Source organism: Mastomys coucha, unplaced genomic scaffold (genome assembly GCF_008632895.1).
Source record: "Mastomys coucha isolate ucsf_1 unplaced genomic scaffold, UCSF_Mcou_1 pScaffold23, whole genome shotgun sequence".
NCBI classification, from domain to species: Eukaryota; Metazoa; Chordata; class Mammalia; order Rodentia; family Muridae; genus Mastomys; species Mastomys coucha.
This window is the reverse complement of record NW_022196906.1, coordinates 41,811,104-41,830,839: the sequence shown is the minus strand read 5'-3', so window position 1 is coordinate 41,830,839 and position 19,736 is coordinate 41,811,104. Positions and strand designations below refer to the sequence as shown.

The following is a 19,736-nucleotide window of genomic DNA, read 5'->3' as shown; positions in this document are numbered from 1 at the left end:
GCTTTGACAATGTGTGAGATTAGAGACAGTAGCCATTTAACCAAGCAGCCAAGTAGAGGGGGAAAGATCCTCAGCCTGCTTGAGTGGCAGCTGGGCAATATTTAGTTGAAACAGTCATGTGTAAGTCCCACAGTGGCTCATTCTAATCCTTTCAGATGGATTCTCTCCAACTTAGAATTGTTCATTGAGTGTGACAGACTGGGGGCTTAAAACTAATCCATAAATTAGTCCACGGTCTCAAACACAACGGGCGCCATAGATGAAAATCCAAGAACAAAATTAAATTCCCAACCTTAAATACTTTTCTTACCAATTGACCTGGGCTGTTCTTGTGTTATGATACAGAGTCACTGTAGGGCTGTGTGTGGCTAAGTGAGACCGGGGTGGACACTGGAAAATGATGTGGGGACAGCCTGGAGAAAACAGCCTGCCTAGAGCCATGCTTAGCTGTGGGGAATGCAAACGCCCCTGACTTGCCAGCCATAAGCTTAGCTGGGAGTGGGACAAGCAGCCTAGCAACATTTTAATACACTTTCCCTACTTTATTTTCTTAACTAAAGTCAATACAGAACCAACGGGCTTTCTTAATTGAATTCCTCTTCAGTCTCTGCAATAGAGAGGCTTTAAATCTCAGCACCAGGGCAGGCAAAGAATTCCCCTGACAATTTTACTTCATAGCTGTGCTGTGCTTGCCAATATATATTAAATATAGGTGTTTTTTTCTCTCCCCCCCTTTTCATTTATTTGAAATCTGTTGAAAGAGAAAAATAAGTGCTGGAAAACTCAAGTTTGAAATGTATTTTCTACTGGTTTTCCAATTAATTTCCTTGCCACCTGTGTTCTGCCTAATTAACCTATCATTCCTTAATGATGGAGAAAGTGGCCAAGAACAGAGCTGAGCTAAAAAGGCTTAAACTCAGTGCCCTAAGAAAGCCATTTTGTGTGTGTGTGCTCCCCTGCGTGGGTGCATATGAAGACAAGTGGTTGACATTAAGATGTTTTCAACTGCTTCTCCACCTTATTGAGACAGAGACTCTCACTGAACCTGGAGCTCACATTTCATCTACACTGGATGGCTGTGAGCTCCTGGGACCCTGGGTCTCTGCTCCCAAGTACAGGGACTATGAGCACCCACTGCCACTCCCAGCTCTTATGTGAGGGCTGGGAATCCTGACTGAAGCTTTCACTAGCTGTGGAGCCACCTCACCAGCCCTAGATTATCATTTAAATGGCACCTTCCCCCTAGAGTGACAAGATTGTGAGCCCCAGAACAGCAGGAAGGGGAGCTGGTTTCCTGGTTTCAAGTTTTGTTAAAAGCTTCTTCAAAATTGTTCACTCTGTGCCGCCCAAGCCCCAGAGATCTTCTCATTTGCAAACCAGATGTTCTGTAAAATAATCAGAATCTATAGAGTCGTTTCCTTTAACAAGAAAAACAATCCCTAAGGCATTTTCTGTGAATGCTGTTGGGAATGGGACTGAGGGGTCAGGACACAACCCAGGGAAGGAAGAGCAGACCTGGGATGAGAGTAGGGGTGACATGGGGAGGGTGCTGGCCAGGGCAGAAGAGGAGAGAGGGGCTCTGCAAGGTTAAGACTCATCTCTCAAGATCCTGGAAGTCTGGGCCCTTCATTCCCATGTTCCTACCATTGGGAGAACTCCAGGAATCACTTCTGAAATCCCAAGAAATCCGAATTCCTGCTACTCTCATTTATGTGCTTTGCCAACAGATGTTGAGTATGGACACTGGTTGGAACTCTATCTCCAGGATTAATTTTTAAATGAAGAACATAAACTTAGGAAAATTATGATAGAAGTAGCACAACAAAGATGTCTCACCTCACTTTTCACCCCTCACCATTTAAAAAAAGGTGGCAACTGATGACTTTTAATATTTGTGGTATTCTTACTTTCTTCTGTCCCTTGCTAAACCAACATGGGTCAAACAATGGTTGGCTACGAGGCAACAGGTAGTGGGTTTACAATGACTGGCAAAGTGAAAACATAGACAGGACAGTATGAAAAGAGATGGACACGCAAAGGTGGTATGCTAGGTAAAAAGAGGATCATTGATATTAACTAGTGCCCTAATAATACTCCTGTCCTCGGGCATAATGGGACCTCGGGTACTGTAAGTGTTCAGTGTATGAGGGAAGACAGTCTTAATGGAATAGCTGCCAATCCCAGGAAGAAGGCAACTCGGAAACATTCTAGGATAAAGGATGTGTGTTTCCTAGGGAAAGAGGGGCAGGGAGGGGCTCACTCTAGGCAACATAAATACACACGCCTTGAAGAGAGATGCTAGAAATGCTATTAGTTCTTCATGCCTATTTTTGTATCTATATTCTATCCATTCTTTGATGCTGCCCTGTTGTACCTGTTGCCTTTGGCAAGAACACTCCAGTCACATGGCATCTCTCAGCCACACAGGATGGGGTTTTAAAAAGTCCTTTTCTACATGTACTATGGGTGCTCAAAATGCATACCTAAACACAGATCAGCTTATAGCCCTTGCACCCTGCCAATACAGCAGCTCAGGGTTGGAATCATCAGAAAACCGAGAGCTGTATGTGGAGAAAGCTATTACTATTTAGATGGTAACCACACCATCGACTTAGTGTCAAGCACGTATGTCCCTCCTTTATACCAAAACACATGCATGCTTGGTACAGGTTCCCTTACTGGCATGCTCTCCAAATCCCACTGAAGGAGAAGACTGTGCATGCCTTCTGTACACGATCTAATTCACATTAACATGGAAAAAAGCCTATGACATCAAGCTTCAAAAGCCCCAATAATAAAAGGGCCTGGGGCTAGGAGTCACTTCCTCCCAAGTGTATTATTGGCTTTTGAGTGCTTTGACACCAATAAGAGAAACCTTGCTATTTTCTTTTCTAAGAAATACAAAATACTTAATTGAATGCTTTAAAAAAAAAAAAAAAGAAAAACTCATTTAGAAATGACCTACTTCATTCTTATGAGAGGACTTTTAAATGTGTTCCACAATCTGGCACTATAGCTATCCATTCTTATTCTAAAGCTTTTTTTTTTTTTTTTTAAATTTTTAATATTTATGGCAGCTGTGTCTAGTGTGACCTCCAGGTTGAGCATCTATCTCCTGGCCTGCGTTTTGTATCTAAACTGTTAGAGGGGTGTCTGACAGAAGTTCAATGCTGACTGCTTTTCATGACTCTCTCCACCAAGCACACAAGTCAGGATTCCACCAGGCAGGAACAATACAATATCCAGGTTAATTAAAGGGAGAAACAAAACGCTTTCCAAAGGAAATTTCAGGAAGGACGCCTGACCCAATTAAGCGGAAGAGACTAACACTCTCTCCAAGCACAGAGGCTCAGAGACAAGAGCTGCTACTATCCCTGAAACATGAAGTTGACTAGGAAGAAAGTTCAAACAATTCATCTGGCTTGCTCTCCTATCCTGTGGCATACACGCTTACAAATGAAGAAGCCCCATGGAAAACCTGACATGACAAAAAAATAAAACAGTAAGGGGTGGGGGTGAGGGAGCCCCGAAAGCCATGAGAACCAATCATGACATCAACGAGCAGGAAAGATGAGCAAGATACCTTGGAACCTTAGGGCAAATGCCACTGAGGCTCTAAAGGGCTTCTCATCCAATTCCATCCTCAAGTTGTTTCTTTATGTGGAGAGGCCTTAGAATAATGTCAATGACTTATCAGCTATAAAGCTACATCTCTGCTGATATAGCAGACAGATGCTGAATATTCTCTCTCTTTTTCTCCCTTGATTTGAGACAAGGCCTCTCTATGTAGACCTGGATGGCCTCCACCTCACAGAGATCCACCTGCCTCTGCCTCCCAAGCACTGGGCTCAAAGGTGTGAACACCATGCTCAGCCTGAGTACTCTTTTCACTCTGCAGATAAATTTCCCTAGACAGGGCTACTCTCTGGTGTGTCTGGCATGCCATCAGACCTGCTTCATGTGGAGAGGACAGCACACAGAGGCCACTGCTCCCCTAGCAAAGTAGGGAAGCCAAGATTTTTCGGGGTTGGAGGGACAAAGAAGAGTTGGAGGGGTATCGGATTCCTTCAAGTGTCTCCAGGACGGAGCTGCAGCATGTTTTGAGAGCCAGATGACTAGGGACAGAATGCCTTCCTAACAAAAGGGAACAATTCCATTACCCTGGGTAGGGAAGATAAAAGATAGCTCTGCAATGCCTCTTTAGGAGAAATCAGAAATCAACTAGGACCTTTTGAGCTTAAAAAATATTTTTCTATTGAGTTTGTACATTTTTCTCATAATGAAATTCTGACCTGGGGAATGGCTTTCAGTTATTGCATTTGACTAGGAGGAAAGAAATAGCCGACTATGGGTGCTTCTTATTCTTTTTAGAGCCCCAGCTTTATGTTATTGTTGCTAGATTCGGCTACTGGAGCTTTTAAGGCTAATGGTGGCTGTAAACGTACCAAACAGTGCAGGAGGGGAGGAGTGGAAGTTAATTTAGCTATCCATTTGTCAGGATTCCGTCTGGAAGATTCTTTAGGAACCAATCTAAATCTAGAGGATAGCCTGGACCTTTAAAATGGGACAGAGAACCGTTCAAGTCCATAACCTCTAATCTGTTTGGAGAAAGGAGCAAATGTTAAATTCTACAAGTTGCTTTCTGGGCAAGATAAATACATAGAAGGCGGCTTGTTAAGACACAGTAAGCCTGAAAGATCACATCCATTAAGGGGACTGATTCTACAACGTTGTTTTAGTAGCAATTTTAGTTTAATGACTCTTGGGTGTGCTAGTGAAGATCTGGGCATTCGTTACCACAGATGCATTTGGTGTTGTAGAAAGCATTTGAGGGCTAACACCCACAGACCAAAGTGCACCTGTGAGATCACCCTAAGCTATTTTGAACTGAGAGGCCAGGGGTAGAGACAGAAGAACACATGTTCCAATTAGAGTCTTCTCTGATGTGGCCAGGAATATGGTGTCATTTATTCTAAGAACTTCTTTCCAGACAGCGTCTCTGAGTCAGAGCAGTTGTACATGTCTGAGGACCTCACAGGAGAAGGGTGTCTTTGGGAGAAAAGGATTAAGAGCGGTGACTTAGAGTGACTCAGGTGACTTGTGAAATTGATCGTGGTGGTGGGAAGAACCGAGGAATGCTGAATCGAGGAAGCCAGTCACACAGGAAAAGTGTTGCTCCACATTCAAGAGAAATGGGGAGTTTATTCGCAGAATGAGGGCTTTATTGCTTTTAGATATAAACCCTTACAGATACCTAAATGGAACCTTCTACCATCAGACATTTAAAGGCTGTGACATACTTCTCCAAAGATGAACACACTGCTAATGATATCTGCAGTTTGGTTATTTATTCTGACATCCAAAGGGTATTTCACAGGAAATTACGAAACCCGGTAAGAAAAGCACATGACTAAAGGATGGAGGATATAGTTCAGCTCTACAGTACTTGCCTGGCATAGCATTCTAGAGGCCCTGGATTCCACACCAGCAATGCCAGGCAAACAAAACAGAATAAAAAAGTACACACCTAGTCCAGTTTTACTAACTAGGTAAAGAGACGAGGAACTGAACTGGATGAAGCATTGGCAGTACAACTGTTGTGGATATCTGAACAGAGGAACATCTTCCATATGCTAACGAATGATACAGAAGATGCCAGGCACTGGTCTACTATGCTCCAAACTGAGTTCACTAAGAAGCAAAGGGAACTGACAGGGAGCTCAAGCAGAAACACAAGACAAGATTTAGGAAACAGATTCTCTAGAGGGAGCCAAGTTTAGAGCGAGACACCACATCAATTGATGGATTTTCAGAAGGATTAATGTTTAGTATAGGCACACGTGTGTTTGTAACCAGTGTTTAGGAAGCCCCTCAATGGTGGCTTATGGCAGAGTTCTTTGTCCCACTGTAATAGTTGAAAGATGAAGAAAACCTGGATCAGACAATCTATTCCAGTATCTATGATGAGGCTCTCTCATGGAGCACTTTACTTTCTGTCATCTCATTAACTCTTGAGCAAATGGAAAAGAAAACATCTTCAGAAAATTAACATGATCCTAGGAGGTGGCTGCTAGCTCCTGGGTGCTAAAGATGTGAACATGGAAAAGCACCAAGTGAGATATTCAGTGTGTATCAAGGGGTCCAGGGCCACTCATGGTTCAAAGGAACCTCAGACACTTGCCAGATAATATTCCTAAGGGGCAAAGCCACTTTTGCAAGAGATTATTCTTTCCTTCTTTACAGTGGACACCTGGAAATGGCTGTCAGGGAAGGCTTGGACTAAGGAAGCCTGGCACACTGAGTTGGTATGGTACAGACAGGCACTGTCATATCTCGCCAGGACAGAAGAAACTCCAAGGCTTCCAGTCATGAAACATCAAACCGTTGAGATCCAAGGGACACCGGCATGAGGAGGGAGGATATATTAAAAAAAAAAAAAAAAAAAAAAGAGGTGGTGCATTCAAGTGCTCAGCTTAGAAAAAAAAATGAGTTGGTCTGATTCCTGCAATCTCTCAGGCAACAGGAGGCCTGTGCAACCACCATGCCAGCAGACGACCGTCAGAAGAGGGAGGATGACACATATGTGGCCCACGTAGACATTCTGAAACTCTGGTACACAGATTTCCTTTGTGTGGATTAAGATGAAATTTAGACCAGGGCATTATGTGATCCGGGCCATGGTACTTACCATTTCACCAGCTGTGGCCAAGCTAGTAGCCAGGCTGCCGTTTTCCTAGTGTTTTTGCTTAGAGTAGTGATCCCTTCGTAAAGAATTCCCTCACACTAAGCTGTGCAGCATCTGATCTGCTAACAGCTCAGATGTTAAAGTTCTTCCTGGGTCCTGAAGACTCAATTCAAGAACATAGTAATGGGTGTCTCTAGAGTTCCAAAGTAGAGGAACAGTTAAGCTCAGAGGCCTTCCAGGGAACAGTTAGCCTTCTTTTTGATTATACCAAAAAGACAATATACATTCAGGACATTTCCAATGGCAATGAAGGTACCATACCTGTGATGATGGTAAGGATGGTGGTGGTGGTGGTGGTGGTAGTGGTGGTGGTTGTTGTGGGAGGAGGGATAGTTGTGGGGGGATCTGGATAAAAAAAAAAAGGAAAATCAAACCCACAATGCTGAACACAACAATGACCAGTAATGACAAACAAAGGCATGGAGACATTGAGATGTTTGTTGGATGGCTTCCCTCTTTACACCACCAAGTTCCTTCCTCTCGGAAGATGTAGGTCTGAAAGTATACCTAAAGCCTTAGTTGGAAGAGCTAAGAAAAGAAGAACAGCTTTCTTATTTATGAAGTGAATCAGAAATGAAATGAGAGACAGAAAGGTGAGAAACAAAAATCTAAAACACTGGATAACCCCCAGCCCCACCAGACCTTAAAGGCAAGGCTAAGTCACCTCAGTGCCAAGAGAGAACAATGGCTGTCCCTTCCTTTCTACTGCACAGATGGGAGGAAAGAAGAGAAGAAGTTGTTGCACTTAAAGGGCTTGTATCAGCCAAGGATGAACGTGCCACAGCACACAAGCTCCCTGTAAATGCTAAGTTCATTATACCCCATCAATCCATCCCAGCAGGAAGGAAAACCACTGTTGTATCCATAGTAAGTACAAAGAAGAGAGAACGTCACCACGGACTGAGTACCAGGTTCCAGGCAAGTGAGATTTTACTGAGATGTTATTTTTTTAAAAAAGTCAATAAATTTTTACACCTTTTAAATATTAATAAGTTGCCTTTGCTCTTGTTAAAAGCTTGACCTAAGTGGACCACAGTGATAAAAATGAAAGGACATTTTCCATCTTGTAAACAAGAGAGCTAAATATAAATGAGGTTTGACCCTCAAAACCAGGAGCCTAATAGAAGCCTCTGTCTGGTACTTGATGCACTGTATCTTCCATCGTCTCAAAAATTATTTGGGGATAAGGAAAGGGCAAAAAAAGAAAAAAAAAATCTAAGCCCAGATGATCAAACTGAATATGTTAAATTGTCAGAGAGACTTTGAACTAAGCAATCATTCTGCTATAATAGAGCATAAGACGATTTGAAGGCTTTTGATTTTAAATTTTATCTAAAGCACGTCAACTTTTTTTTCCTGACACATCTGGTGTCCTTTTATCTTCAAGTGAGCTCTCGGATTGTCTAATTAATACATCAAAACTTTAATTATATATTGCACCTTTACTGGGTTTGGGACAACTTCCTGGAAGTTGATGGATGACTCTTTTGGTGCTTGGCTGCAAAGTCTGCATAAAATGATGACTATCATTGATCAATAATCAAAGGTTTTCATTTTCTTCACAAACTGCTCCTTGCACACAATCATACTTGTATGAACTTGGTAAGGAAGAACCAACAGCAAATGGTTCCGCTTTATGACAGGCTTCTCCTTGAAGATGTGGGAATAAGCAAATTAAACTGTTGTTTAATTGCAGCCTCCAAAAAAAAAAAAAAAAGAAAAAAGGATTCCATGTAAAATCTCATTCTAGGAAGTTGAAATGATGAAATTTAAATTTTAAATTACCTCTTGAAAGAACAGGATAAGAAATGTCTGAGCACCATTGCAGTTTTGCCCTTTGGTGTGTGGTTTATGGAAGCCACAAGTAAGGAAGTGTTCCTTTTTTTTTTTTTTTTTTGGTGACTAGGCAACTTATTTGAACATAGTTCCACCCCCGACAGGTGCCAACTCAGAGACAGATGAGCCAAGTGCGCTGAGCCCCCAGCTGGCACTGAGACACTGCCTCCTCCTTCACCAAGTCAACCATCTAGAGTGCCTCCTGCCCTTCCAGGGGGCAAATCATGTGGTTTCCAATGACAGTGTTGCCACTGAAAGGCAGTACTGCCACTCGGAAGCCTGGCCCTGCTACACTCTAATGCTATTTCCCAACCCATTTCTAAATGCAATGGTACAAGGCTCAGGATGGTGTGACAGTAAAAATGAGTGTGAATGTGATCAGAAGACATGATTAGGAACCAAAAGGCAGATGAGATGAATGAGGGGATAAACATCAGGGAGAGGGCACAGTCCCTCTCCTTATGTAAAAATGGCACGTGTTCAGTGATCTCCATCATTACTAGGCAATTTGTGGCCTTGACACCTGGTTCAGGAAATCTTGAATGAGTCTTATTCCATTTTTGGATGAAGCATCCTAGCTGAGGTCCTTTTCAGTAAGAAGGGCAGCACAAGGCCACTATTGAAGAAGCCAAAGGGGCTGGGATGTAGCTCATCAGAGTGCTTACCCAGTATGCAGAGGCCCTGAAGTCAACATGCAGCATTACAGGAAACAGGTGGAAACACAGAGAGCTGAAGCTAAATAAGCTGTGCTTGAAATAATGGATGCTAGAAGAAAAAACCCCACTGGGACTAGAGTTGGAGACATTCAGAAGCTTCAAGTAGAGAAATTACTTCCAGAGAGTTAAATGCTTTCGAAGTGTGTCAACTTTTAGTTCACAGAGTACTTCAAAAATTGCTGCAGTATCACAGTATATTGCTTTGAAAAGACTATCTGCCCATCCCTGCCCTAATTGTCAGACTGTTTTGTTACTAGACTAGCAAGATTTCAGTTTAGTACGCTAGCCTGCCAATCCAATGGTACCTGGAGCAGGGACCAAGAGATAGAGAATCCCTAGGAGGCTGGCTGGATCATCCTAGATCAGGGATATACTTGTTAACAGGTGTGCTTACCTAAGTAGGTGAGCTCCTACAATAATTGGTTTTCAAATAATGTAATGCTCTAGGATGCTAATCTAAAAAGGCTGATCTCATTTTAAAGAGACGTGGTTTCTTGAAAAGCTGTGAGAATAAGGGGATTGCAAAGACCAACCTTGCAGTGGGCTTTGGGTTCAAAGTATGGTGGCCTTAAGCAGTCTGGGGACATTGTGAAGTAGACCACACTGCATGATCTTTCCAAGCTTCATTGTATCATATGTCAAATGGGATGGAAAATAAGCACATATCATGGTGGCGTTGTGGACATCAGATGAGATCGTGTAAAATTGTCAATGCCAGAAACAGCATGAAGCGAACGTTCAACACACGCTGGTTATAAGCTAATTTTCCAAATTATGCAAATATGTTTGCCCAACAAGGCCTCAAAAATGCTTCTCCACTTTAGCTGTAGGAATAGTAGGTACTGTAAGCTGAACTGTTTTTCCAGATAATCTAGTCTCCGGAGTGCATCAAAGACCGGGAAAACGTGGATGAAGTCTGTAAAAAGAGCTATACTGGTGTTTATAGACTTGGGTGTTAATGTCAGAGGTGCTCCTATGAGGCTTAAACCTCAGAGTGGAAGGAGTATATACAAAGCACAGATAGGAATGTTATTTTCCACCCTGGGCCAGACAGTGCAACTGGGCAGTTCTGCATATTGTCAGCTGAAACTGGATGCCTTGTGCTCTTTCTCATCTACACAGTGGAGGAGATTTGTGCGTTTCCTTAACTACCCAGGGGAACACAGCTGTGTATGGATCACTAATGAGACCGCACAAAGACTAGACATTTGCTGATACAGGGGGTTGATAGGATCTTTTAATTTTGCATTATGTTAAGGCAGTGGTTCTCAACCTGTAGGTCATGACCTCTTTGGGGTCAAATATCAGATATCCTATATATCATTACAATTTATAATATGAAGTAGCAATAAAATAACTTTATGGTTGGGGGTCACCACAACATGAGGAACAGGGTCTCAGCCTTAGGAAGGTTGAAAAGTACTGTGTTAAGGGAAAAAAAATCCTCAAGTATAGGCTAAGGATTATAATTTCATATCCATATAGGTATGGTATAAAGGATGCTTCTCTGTGCAAACATAACTCTCTCCTTTGTTCCTTCATATGGAGGATCCTCAGGTTCTGAGACAGTGCAGTGTAAATATTATTCCATATGTATAATGTATGTGTCTATGCCTATATCCATATACATGTAACTTAATTTGGATTGTTTACAAAGCTAATATGAAGGCAGACTTGTGGTCCCCATATTCAAATATTTATAACATTAGGATTTTGCTTTTGCCTCTGGGTACTCAATTTGTGTTGGGCCAGTGCATGACTATTTCTTGGTGTAGAATGAAGAGAGTTCAATTGGACAGAAGAGACTTAATTTGATAGCATAAGACTATAAAGAGAGTGTACTTCTCAACTAAATAGAGCATATTCACAGGATATAAAATCAACAGTAAGGTAGAAATGGGAAATGCCTAGCACCATAGGTGTTCCATACATATCTGTTGATTCCAATATGAAATTAATGATAATATGCTTTAATAACCCTGTAGAAAGATGTTAAGAAAACATGACATATTTTTAAAAGTTGGCATTTGTGTCTAAAGCAGAGAGTATAGGTAGTATCCACAACGGCCAAGACCCTTATGCTTATTAGGAGTGTTTGCTGGCTTGCAGAGCCTTCTGTATTTAATGGCTTCATGTTGCAAAGAAGGTCGCTCTGCTCATCAAAGTAGGAGCAAGGCTAGCCCAGGCATTGTAGGAAAAACCACTGGGGATAAATTTCCTCAGCTGAATGCCACTAATTGGTAAGGTTCAATTTTTCAGACACTACTTCTAACATAATCTCCATGGCCTTTGCCTGAGGACAGCCTTCCTACTCAGCGTGACCAGAGACTATGATCTTGTGGGAAACCCCCATGATCAGAGGGAGAGAAGAACAGTCACTGTCAACCCAGGTGGGGACCACTGGGGTCCACCTCAGGCCAGGCTTCTGTAAATTCCTGAAGAATATCAACTGATTTTTTTTTTTTTTTTTGTTTTCAACTTGACCAAAGGTTTTGGGGTGAAGCCCAGGCTGCAGCTACATTCAGAGGAGTGAGTGGGTGAGCACTGTATCTTCTCACGTACCGTATACATACAGCATATAGTCCGAATGAGCCTTTCCCACTATGTTGGAAGCCTCACAGCGGTAAGTACCGTTATCTGTTTTGTTTAGGTTATTGATGAACAGGTTTGGCCCAGACAGTACGGCATGCTGAGGCATTTCATCATCGACTCTCACCCAAGTTACCATCACAGGCCTGCGGGAAGGCAAGAAAGACAGATCAGAGGGTCATTTCCCACTAAGGTATCTTTATGCAGTTTCTTAACCCATGCGGCAAGTGAATCCCATGCAGGGTGATGCAAGGAACTGGACCCACAAGAGAGATGTTAAATTCGTAAAACTAAGACTACACAACTGCCAAACGTGTCAACAATATAATTCTTAAAAAACAAAATCAGGTTTTCATAAACTTTCAAGACTTGATATAAGCAGAAGTCTTATGATTTCTAAGTCATATTTAGTGAGACAGCAAATAAGCCAAGGTGCCCAACTCACATGCCGAGCTGTGCGGTTTCACATCAATTCAGGCAGGACAGAGCTCACCCATTGTTAATCAACTCAATAATTAGAGAGGAAAAAAAAAAGCAAGGTCCTGGCTAGTGGTGCATGCATCAACCCAATGGTTACTAATACGCCAAATGTTTGCTTGTTCAGAAGGCACGTGTGAGCTTAAATGGACTTCACCATCCCAACAGCCGTCCTCGTGCCCACCCCTTTCTCTGGTGGGTACTGGCACATGCCAGCTCTACCACCAGGTTATATCCTCGACTCTTCTTTTATTGCTATTTGCTTCAAGGTTGCCCTAGCTAGTCTGTAACTTGGTATGGAGACCAAGCTGACCTTGAAATTGCAGTGAGTCTCCTGACTGCTTCCAGAGCAGCTGGGATTAGAGCTCTGGCTTGAACAGAGCTTTGTTTTGATCTGTGTTTGGAAAAATCAACTCTGATTCTGGAAAGAGCCAATCACTTCCTCTCCCCTTACCCTGACTTTCCCTGCCTGAGATGCCACATGAATGGCTCTGTCTACTTTCTCTATCTGCCCCTGGCCAGTAACCGGCCCTCTCTCTATTAGCTCCTCAGAGGCCCAGATATAGCTGGACCTTCCCCCTGTGAGTGCACTTGGCTCTTGGATTAATGATGAATGAACACATCTAAAAATAGACTCTTTAGGTCCAACAAGGGAACTTGCTTATCAAAAACAAGTTTTAGTGACTTAAAATACCACACATATCTTACGATAGCCATTAGGGAAAAGCAAATTTGACAAGATGCTCTAGAGAGAAGAGTGCGCACACACCAAACACCTTTCACTCACTGAACTTGAAACCTGTGTTCTTCAAGGTGCCTCTTTCATCCTCCTACAAAACCAAGGGTATACCTAGAGTGTCTGAAAAATTCATCTTTTGTGGTGCATGTGTGATTCGAGAAACAGAACCCAGGGCCTGCTGAATGCTAGGCAAGCACTTACCCCCAAGTTATACCCTCAGTCCTGATTTTTATCTGACAGGAAGGATGCCACTGGCCTGAACACACAAGCAGTCCTCTTTTGGTCCCTACTATTACCTCTAGGAGCAATGACATGGGCAGAGACCCAGGCATAAATGACACCCTGATACTCAAGTAAGTCCTGTTGAATAGCGTTCTACTATTCAAATGAGATGTGAAGTTACAATTCTCTTGTAATTGCATATGGGTTTGTCATCAGAACTCGGTGAATTATTGCAGTTAGTACTGCCCATGTCCTCCTTGTAGGCCATGGAAAACAGGGCTGCCTGGCAATCAGGCCTCATGTCCTGCTGCTTGACAGCTGAAACAATCAGTGGGGGTGAGCACTGAGAATATTCACAACATTTAATGGCAAGTTAAATTACCATTTTTATTGTATACAATTTCTTGAGAAAATAAATAGGTAATACACAAGGAGGAATAGCTGCCGCGTAGTGCTTGCTTGCTCACACAGCCACATGCCCTTTCCAATTTGAGAGGAACGAACAAATACCTTCTCTGGCAAAAATGTCCTGAAGGAAACATGTAATTTACTGTCCCTGTAGCACAGGCAAACGAACATAGTACCTTCTTCAGGAGAAAAAAATTACAGACGCAAAATATAGGTTAGCAAGCCAAATAGCATAAATGTGACTTAGGTGGTTGAATATAGTTGCTGTAAACAGTCAGAGGCTCTGAGAAGGGTTCCCCTCCATCCATGGGATTTTTGGGAGACAAGGGAAGCTTCTAATTAGGGCATAAATCAGTTTATAAAAAGAATGATCTGGTCAGGCAGTGGTGTCACACGCCTTTAATCCCAGCACTTGGGAAGGAGGCAGGTGGATTTCTGAGTTTGAGGCCAGCCTGGTCTACAGAGTGAGTTCCAGAGCAGCCAGAGCTATACAGAGAAACCCTGAATAGAAAAACAAAACAAACAAACAAAAAAGAACGATCTGAATCTTTTTGAATGGCTTAAAAGAGAAAAAGACTGCTCTGTCAAAGCTGGGATCAAATAAGCCACCAGCACCAGAGAGGAAGCAAAACAAAACCAGATCCACCTCCCTCCAAGGGTTAGCTTTATTGCTTTCCCTCCTCCAGCAGAGGGAAGGCTCCAGCCCATGAAGGAGAGTGGAAGCCTGCAAAGGGAGTGGTCATAGACAGGCTCCTCTCTAACACAGTGCACTACTGGCTTCGTAGCCGTCACAGGAGAGTTCTCTCTGAGGACTGGGAGGGAAGCTCTGTTAAGATGCTCCAAGGCCTTTATATAAAAATCATGAAGATGCCGCTTACCTGAACTGTGAGGGGAAAAAAAAGAAATCATGGCACAGGGACAGCAGAGGGAGCTCACGGCTGTGTTTCCGGTGAGGTACCACTCAAAGTCTGAGTGACCTTAATCCCAACTTGACCTGTCCTACACTTCATTTGTCTGTAAACTGGGATTTACAGACAGCCCCCCCCTTTAAAAAAAGTTAAAGACAATTTGTTTTACTAGAAAGATGAAAGTCTCTCTTCTTGTGTAAGTAGATGGTGAGGTATTTGCAGTAGCATGGCCTCAAAGCTTGTTGGCTGTGTTAGCGGTGGTCTACACTGTTCTTCTGACTCATGTTAGACTATTGTCCATCACACTCCTCAGCAACACAAGAATGTCAGCACTCCTTTCCTCCGAGGCAGAACAGTCACATTCTCCTAGAGGAGCATCCCTGCATCTCTCAGTTGAGTACCATGCTTTTCTTGGAAGCAAATTCTTTTGTTTACATCTGGCTCTAACTTCTGCACATCAGAGTAGAAAACCTTGCCTTCCAGCTGTAGCAAGAACACTGCTGTTAGCAGATATTCTATTGCATTGAGGCTATACTGACATTTTAGACAATTATTATTTGTGTGTGTACAAGCATATGTGGGTATCTGTGGGAGCCAGAAGAGGACGTTGGGCTCCTGGAGCTGGAGAGATATGCCTGCTGTGAGCCACCTGACTGGGGTGCTAGGGTACAAACTTAGATCTTCTACACTAGCAGTAAGGACTCTTAACTGCTGAGCCATCTTTCCAGGCCCAGAATGTTGAAATTTTATGTAAGAGAAAATAGCCCTGACCAGATCAGCCTGTTAATGACAATAAAACAGACAGAATTCACTAGAATTTTAGATTAGGAGGGCATTCCCTCCTAATCCTAACCATTAAGAATCATAGATATTTATTCCCCTGTCATTGAACATTCTTCATTTTCTGAAAAGTCACCCATCCTTTTTATAGCAGGAGACAGGTGACAGGCCAATGAGTTGTGAATACACATCTTCATGTTGTGACATTTACTGTTCACGGCCCTCTGCCAACCTTGGCCTTCAGAACTTACTGGGGCTTCCCGATGGCTTCACACGTTAACTCAAACGCATCCCCTTCCCGGGTTAAGCCTTGTAGAGGGTAAGTCATCTGGATATGCACTTGCGGTTTATCTGTGTGACAACACAAAGCATGATGTTTAGCAAATGATAGCATCAGGCAGATCAGACCCACATCAGGTCCCCATCCACGTGCCTTTAGCAATATCCTTCTAATTAGTTAGTAATCCTGGTATTTGTTCACATTAAATTGACTAATAACTCTAAGGAGTGAACCTTGAGTAGATAAGAGATTCATAAGCCAACTGTGGCACATCAAACAATTCCTGTGAAATGCATTTTGTTACATTGAAGTTTATCTCTAAACTCAGTCAAGCTAAGGGAAACTCATTTGCCTTCATGCTGAGGTGAAGCTGCCGATTTTTGCGGTGTTCAAAATTGATACATTTTATCATATATCACATATTACCATGTGACAATGTGTTTTGACACTGCATATTAATAAGTTGTCTCTTCTATGTTCTTTCTATCAAACTGTTTCCCGAATTCCACTCAAACAGCTTTATGAAGAAAAGATCCAGGAGAGATGGGTGGTCCCAAATAAAACCATCCTGGCATCAACATAGAGGAAAGGGAATTGACATTCATCCAGGGCCCATTATCTGAGGAACCATGCAACCACAGTAGCATAAGCAAGAGTTTTAATGATGACAACTTTGGTACCCATAGAATGATGGAGCTAGTTGAAGGTCTCAGAGGTAACAATACCAGACAGCCCCGTGGAATAGAGTCGGGGAAAGTTCTGATTCTGAGGAGAATTTCTCAATGGCGGGCCACAATTAAAACGGAGTATATCTTTCTAATACAGTTATGCATTCAAGAAAGTGACACAAGTTATTTTTATTTCCGTCAGTGGCTTAAAGCTGTGACTGCTGGCGAGGGGACGTGTGGGTATCAGAGATGAATGATGGAGGACTCCAGGGAGTAGAGAGGGAAGCAGAAGTACTTAGAATCAACATGGATAGATACACAAAGACACTTCTAAACAGAACCTGAGTGGAATCAGATATTTTCCTATGCTTCTCATTAATTCTGTGGCTCTGTAAATGTGTATTTTTGGAAACAGACCCAGGAGTACCAAGTGTGAGAGGGCAGGACATCAGTTGGCTGAGAGGTCAAAACAATTACCATAGTTTTACTTTCCCACACACTCCCACCACCTAAACAACAGCCCCTCAGCCTTTCACAAGTGGTAGTGGGTTCATTAGTATTCCTCCTATGGAATACAAGAGAAGATAGAAATATGGCCAGGCTCTGCCAACCTCATACCTCACGCAGCTATGGCTGATGCACAGGGAAGTCATCACGTGGGACAGCTTGCTTGGGACAGCTGTCACCAGAGGAAATTTTAGTCTTGATTCCATCACATGCCTTCTGTGATGTCAGCCAAGATAATACAGTCCTTTTAAGAGAGCCCCCTTGAACACCCACCAGTGTCCACTGCCCACTGGAAGCAGTGCTGCTCTCTGAGAAACAGTATCACTTGTCAGAGGACATAAAGATGACAAAAGCCCTGGACTGTCACTGCAAATGACACAGTCCTTTTCTTGGACTTACTGGCAAAGCAAAATGTTGAGGATCCTGATAAATGTTATCAGAGAAAAGAGGAAATGTTTGCATAGAATAAACAGGGTGACCTTGAGCTAGTAACCAGTTTCTGGACTGAAGCAAGAGCTCCCGGACACCCACATTTAGATCGTATCTCAGACTAAGCAGAACCCTGAAGTGTACTGCATGACTATTATTTTTAGTGATACAAGTTCTTCTGCCTGGCACATAGCTATTTGATGAAATCTGTGTTTTTAAAGGAGAAAGAGAAACGAATGTGAGGTGACGACACACAGATAACAAAAGACCTGTCTATCACACTCAGAAACCAAACAGCATCCAAGAACTCTTGCTTAGGGGACTTCTGACATAAGCCTAGAGCCCCAGATCTGGGCAGCAACTTCCTATTTGTTTATATTGTTTGTCTCATGCACTGCTGGCTTCAGCCGGCTAAGGAGAAGAGAACAGTAGCTGACCTGCGCTTGCTACCTGTGCTTGCCAAAGCAGGCTTCCTGCCCTCTTGGTCTGCACTGGCTGGTCTGTGCCTACTGAGGTGTTCTTGTTGCTCTTTCTTCTGCTCTGTAGTTGCTGGCCTATGCTTTGGTCTGCATGCAAAATTTCTTTTTGTTTCTTTCCTCCGTGTAATTTACAAGCAAACTGCAAGAGTGGATTTTCAGAGAATGCACCCAGGGTTTCCCATGCTGTTTCCATCAGTAATGAGAGGACAGGGAAAGTTCTAATCCACCCTGCCTCTTTGGCACCAGTGAGTTTGTTTTTGTTAATTTAAAAAAAAAAAGCATGTGGTGTACCAGTTGTCAATCACACACCAATCAGGAAGAATAAGTGAAGAGCTTGTCATACCTAAAATTTGTATTTTAAGCCACAAAAGCTATACCTTCAGTTTTGATAACTGATTTTTTTTCTCTAATTATGGTCCAGAGCCCTGGGGAAGCGTCTACCATGTTGTGTGGACACAGCTGCCACAGTTACCTTAATGACTGGCAGAAAAAGTGCACATCAATATTGCTTGTATTATATAGAAAAGGTCCCTTTCCATCGTCACATGCTGTATTTATGGGCATACTATCTGGCCATGGGCAGCTGAGCCATCTTCATTCCCTATAAACCACACAGAAGGCCTGAGCACTAAGATCTGTCCCTGAGGTAATAGGAAACTTAAAGTCAAATCTCTTCTCCTTTCTATGCCTTAACTGAGGAACTTAAGGATCTTCAACAGGTGGGACAGAACCTTGGGGATTCTAGTGATGCCTCAGAGGCATTAAGTGCTCCCAGAAAAGACCCTGGATACAATAGGAGGATGTCAAAATGTGAAACCATCCAGATGGTTGACAGAAGAGCAAGGGCTCATCATTTATATTTTAATTATGTTCATAAATCAAATGTTGTAACTTACCAATCTTCTCTGAAACGAAACCAGACGCCAAGATTTATCTTTAAGTAATGAGGTAAAGCCTAGTACATTTTCTGGGGGATCATGTTACGCCTCAGTTGGTGTCGTCAGGCACAAGGCTAAAAGCCAGATGACACTTTCCACTCAAGTGCGATAACTGTCCAGCGACATATCGCTTAGAATGGCTTAATGTCATTATAAAATGGAACTGCTATATAAAAATAAGAAAATACTTTGGCTGTGCACTTAAGGAGCATTCCACTTATAGCGCTGGCAACAGCAACAGCCAATCAATTAGGTGGAAAGATCTGAGGTTTTCATAATACACTGTAATTTCTTTTAAACCCTCTACAATACACTTAGTAAGACCTCTACAGCCGACAAAATTTGTTCATTAGTCCAAGTTGCACAGAGGGTTAAATACCAGGAGGCCATAGGGCATACTGTAGTAGCAACCAATTAAAAAAATAATTTTAGGAAGACATTCTGATTTGATGAGACCTTCCTTAAATGTACTTTTCCTCTGTCTATAAAGGGGAAATATAAAAGGAAACTCTTAAAGAGGTCTGAATGGCTTGCTGGCAGATTACAATTGATTTCATGCCAGTTTGACCTTGCACTCTGTTCTGTGATCTTCTTAGAAGATGAAACTCAAGATTCTGTAACCTGTATGCCAATTTCCTATGCAAATGAAGACTCCTCTGAGAAGGCGGACCTTAGCATATCAGGTCTGTGATCCCCTCCCTCTGTGACTAGGATGGTATTTTTCCTACAGGGCAAAGAGCAGGAGAGCTGAGGCCAGGGTGCGTGTTCTGATGCCTCTGCAGGAGATCTAGTATACCAGGGGCACCTGTAACTTTCCCTCTTTTTCCTACAAGTTCTAAATCAGGGCATGCTAACATCAAATGTTCTCTGACATGGCTACTGTAACCAGGCCCAAGGGCTTTGCATGAAAATCTCTACAAGGGTTTGAGTGCAAATCTCTAGTTCCATGCTTCATTTTCATGTTCAGAAACACACTGGGTGTGGGGTTTGAAGCCTGTGGATCAAGGGCTCATGT

General features: G+C 42.7%; 1 protein-coding gene across 6 annotated transcripts in view; it reads right to left on the bottom strand.

The window, feature by feature from the left end:
- Window positions 1-19,736, bottom strand: part of Cadm1 (cell adhesion molecule 1) — a 325,077-nt gene that overhangs the window by 27,187 nt on the left and 278,154 nt on the right. For 4 of the 6 annotated variants that reach the window (XM_031345160.1, XM_031345161.1, XM_031345163.1 and 1 more), the window contains exons 6-8: window positions 15,672-15,771; window positions 11,860-12,032; window positions 7,007-7,090 (exon numbers count right to left, since the gene is read on the bottom strand). In XM_031345160.1, coding sequence (XP_031201020.1) covers window positions 7,007-7,090; window positions 11,860-12,032; window positions 15,672-15,771 — 357 coding nt within the window. The remainder of the gene's footprint in view (window positions 1-7,006; window positions 7,091-11,859; window positions 12,033-15,671; window positions 15,772-19,736) is intronic. The other 2 variants (XM_031345165.1, XM_031345162.1) reach the window with 1 other exon arrangement.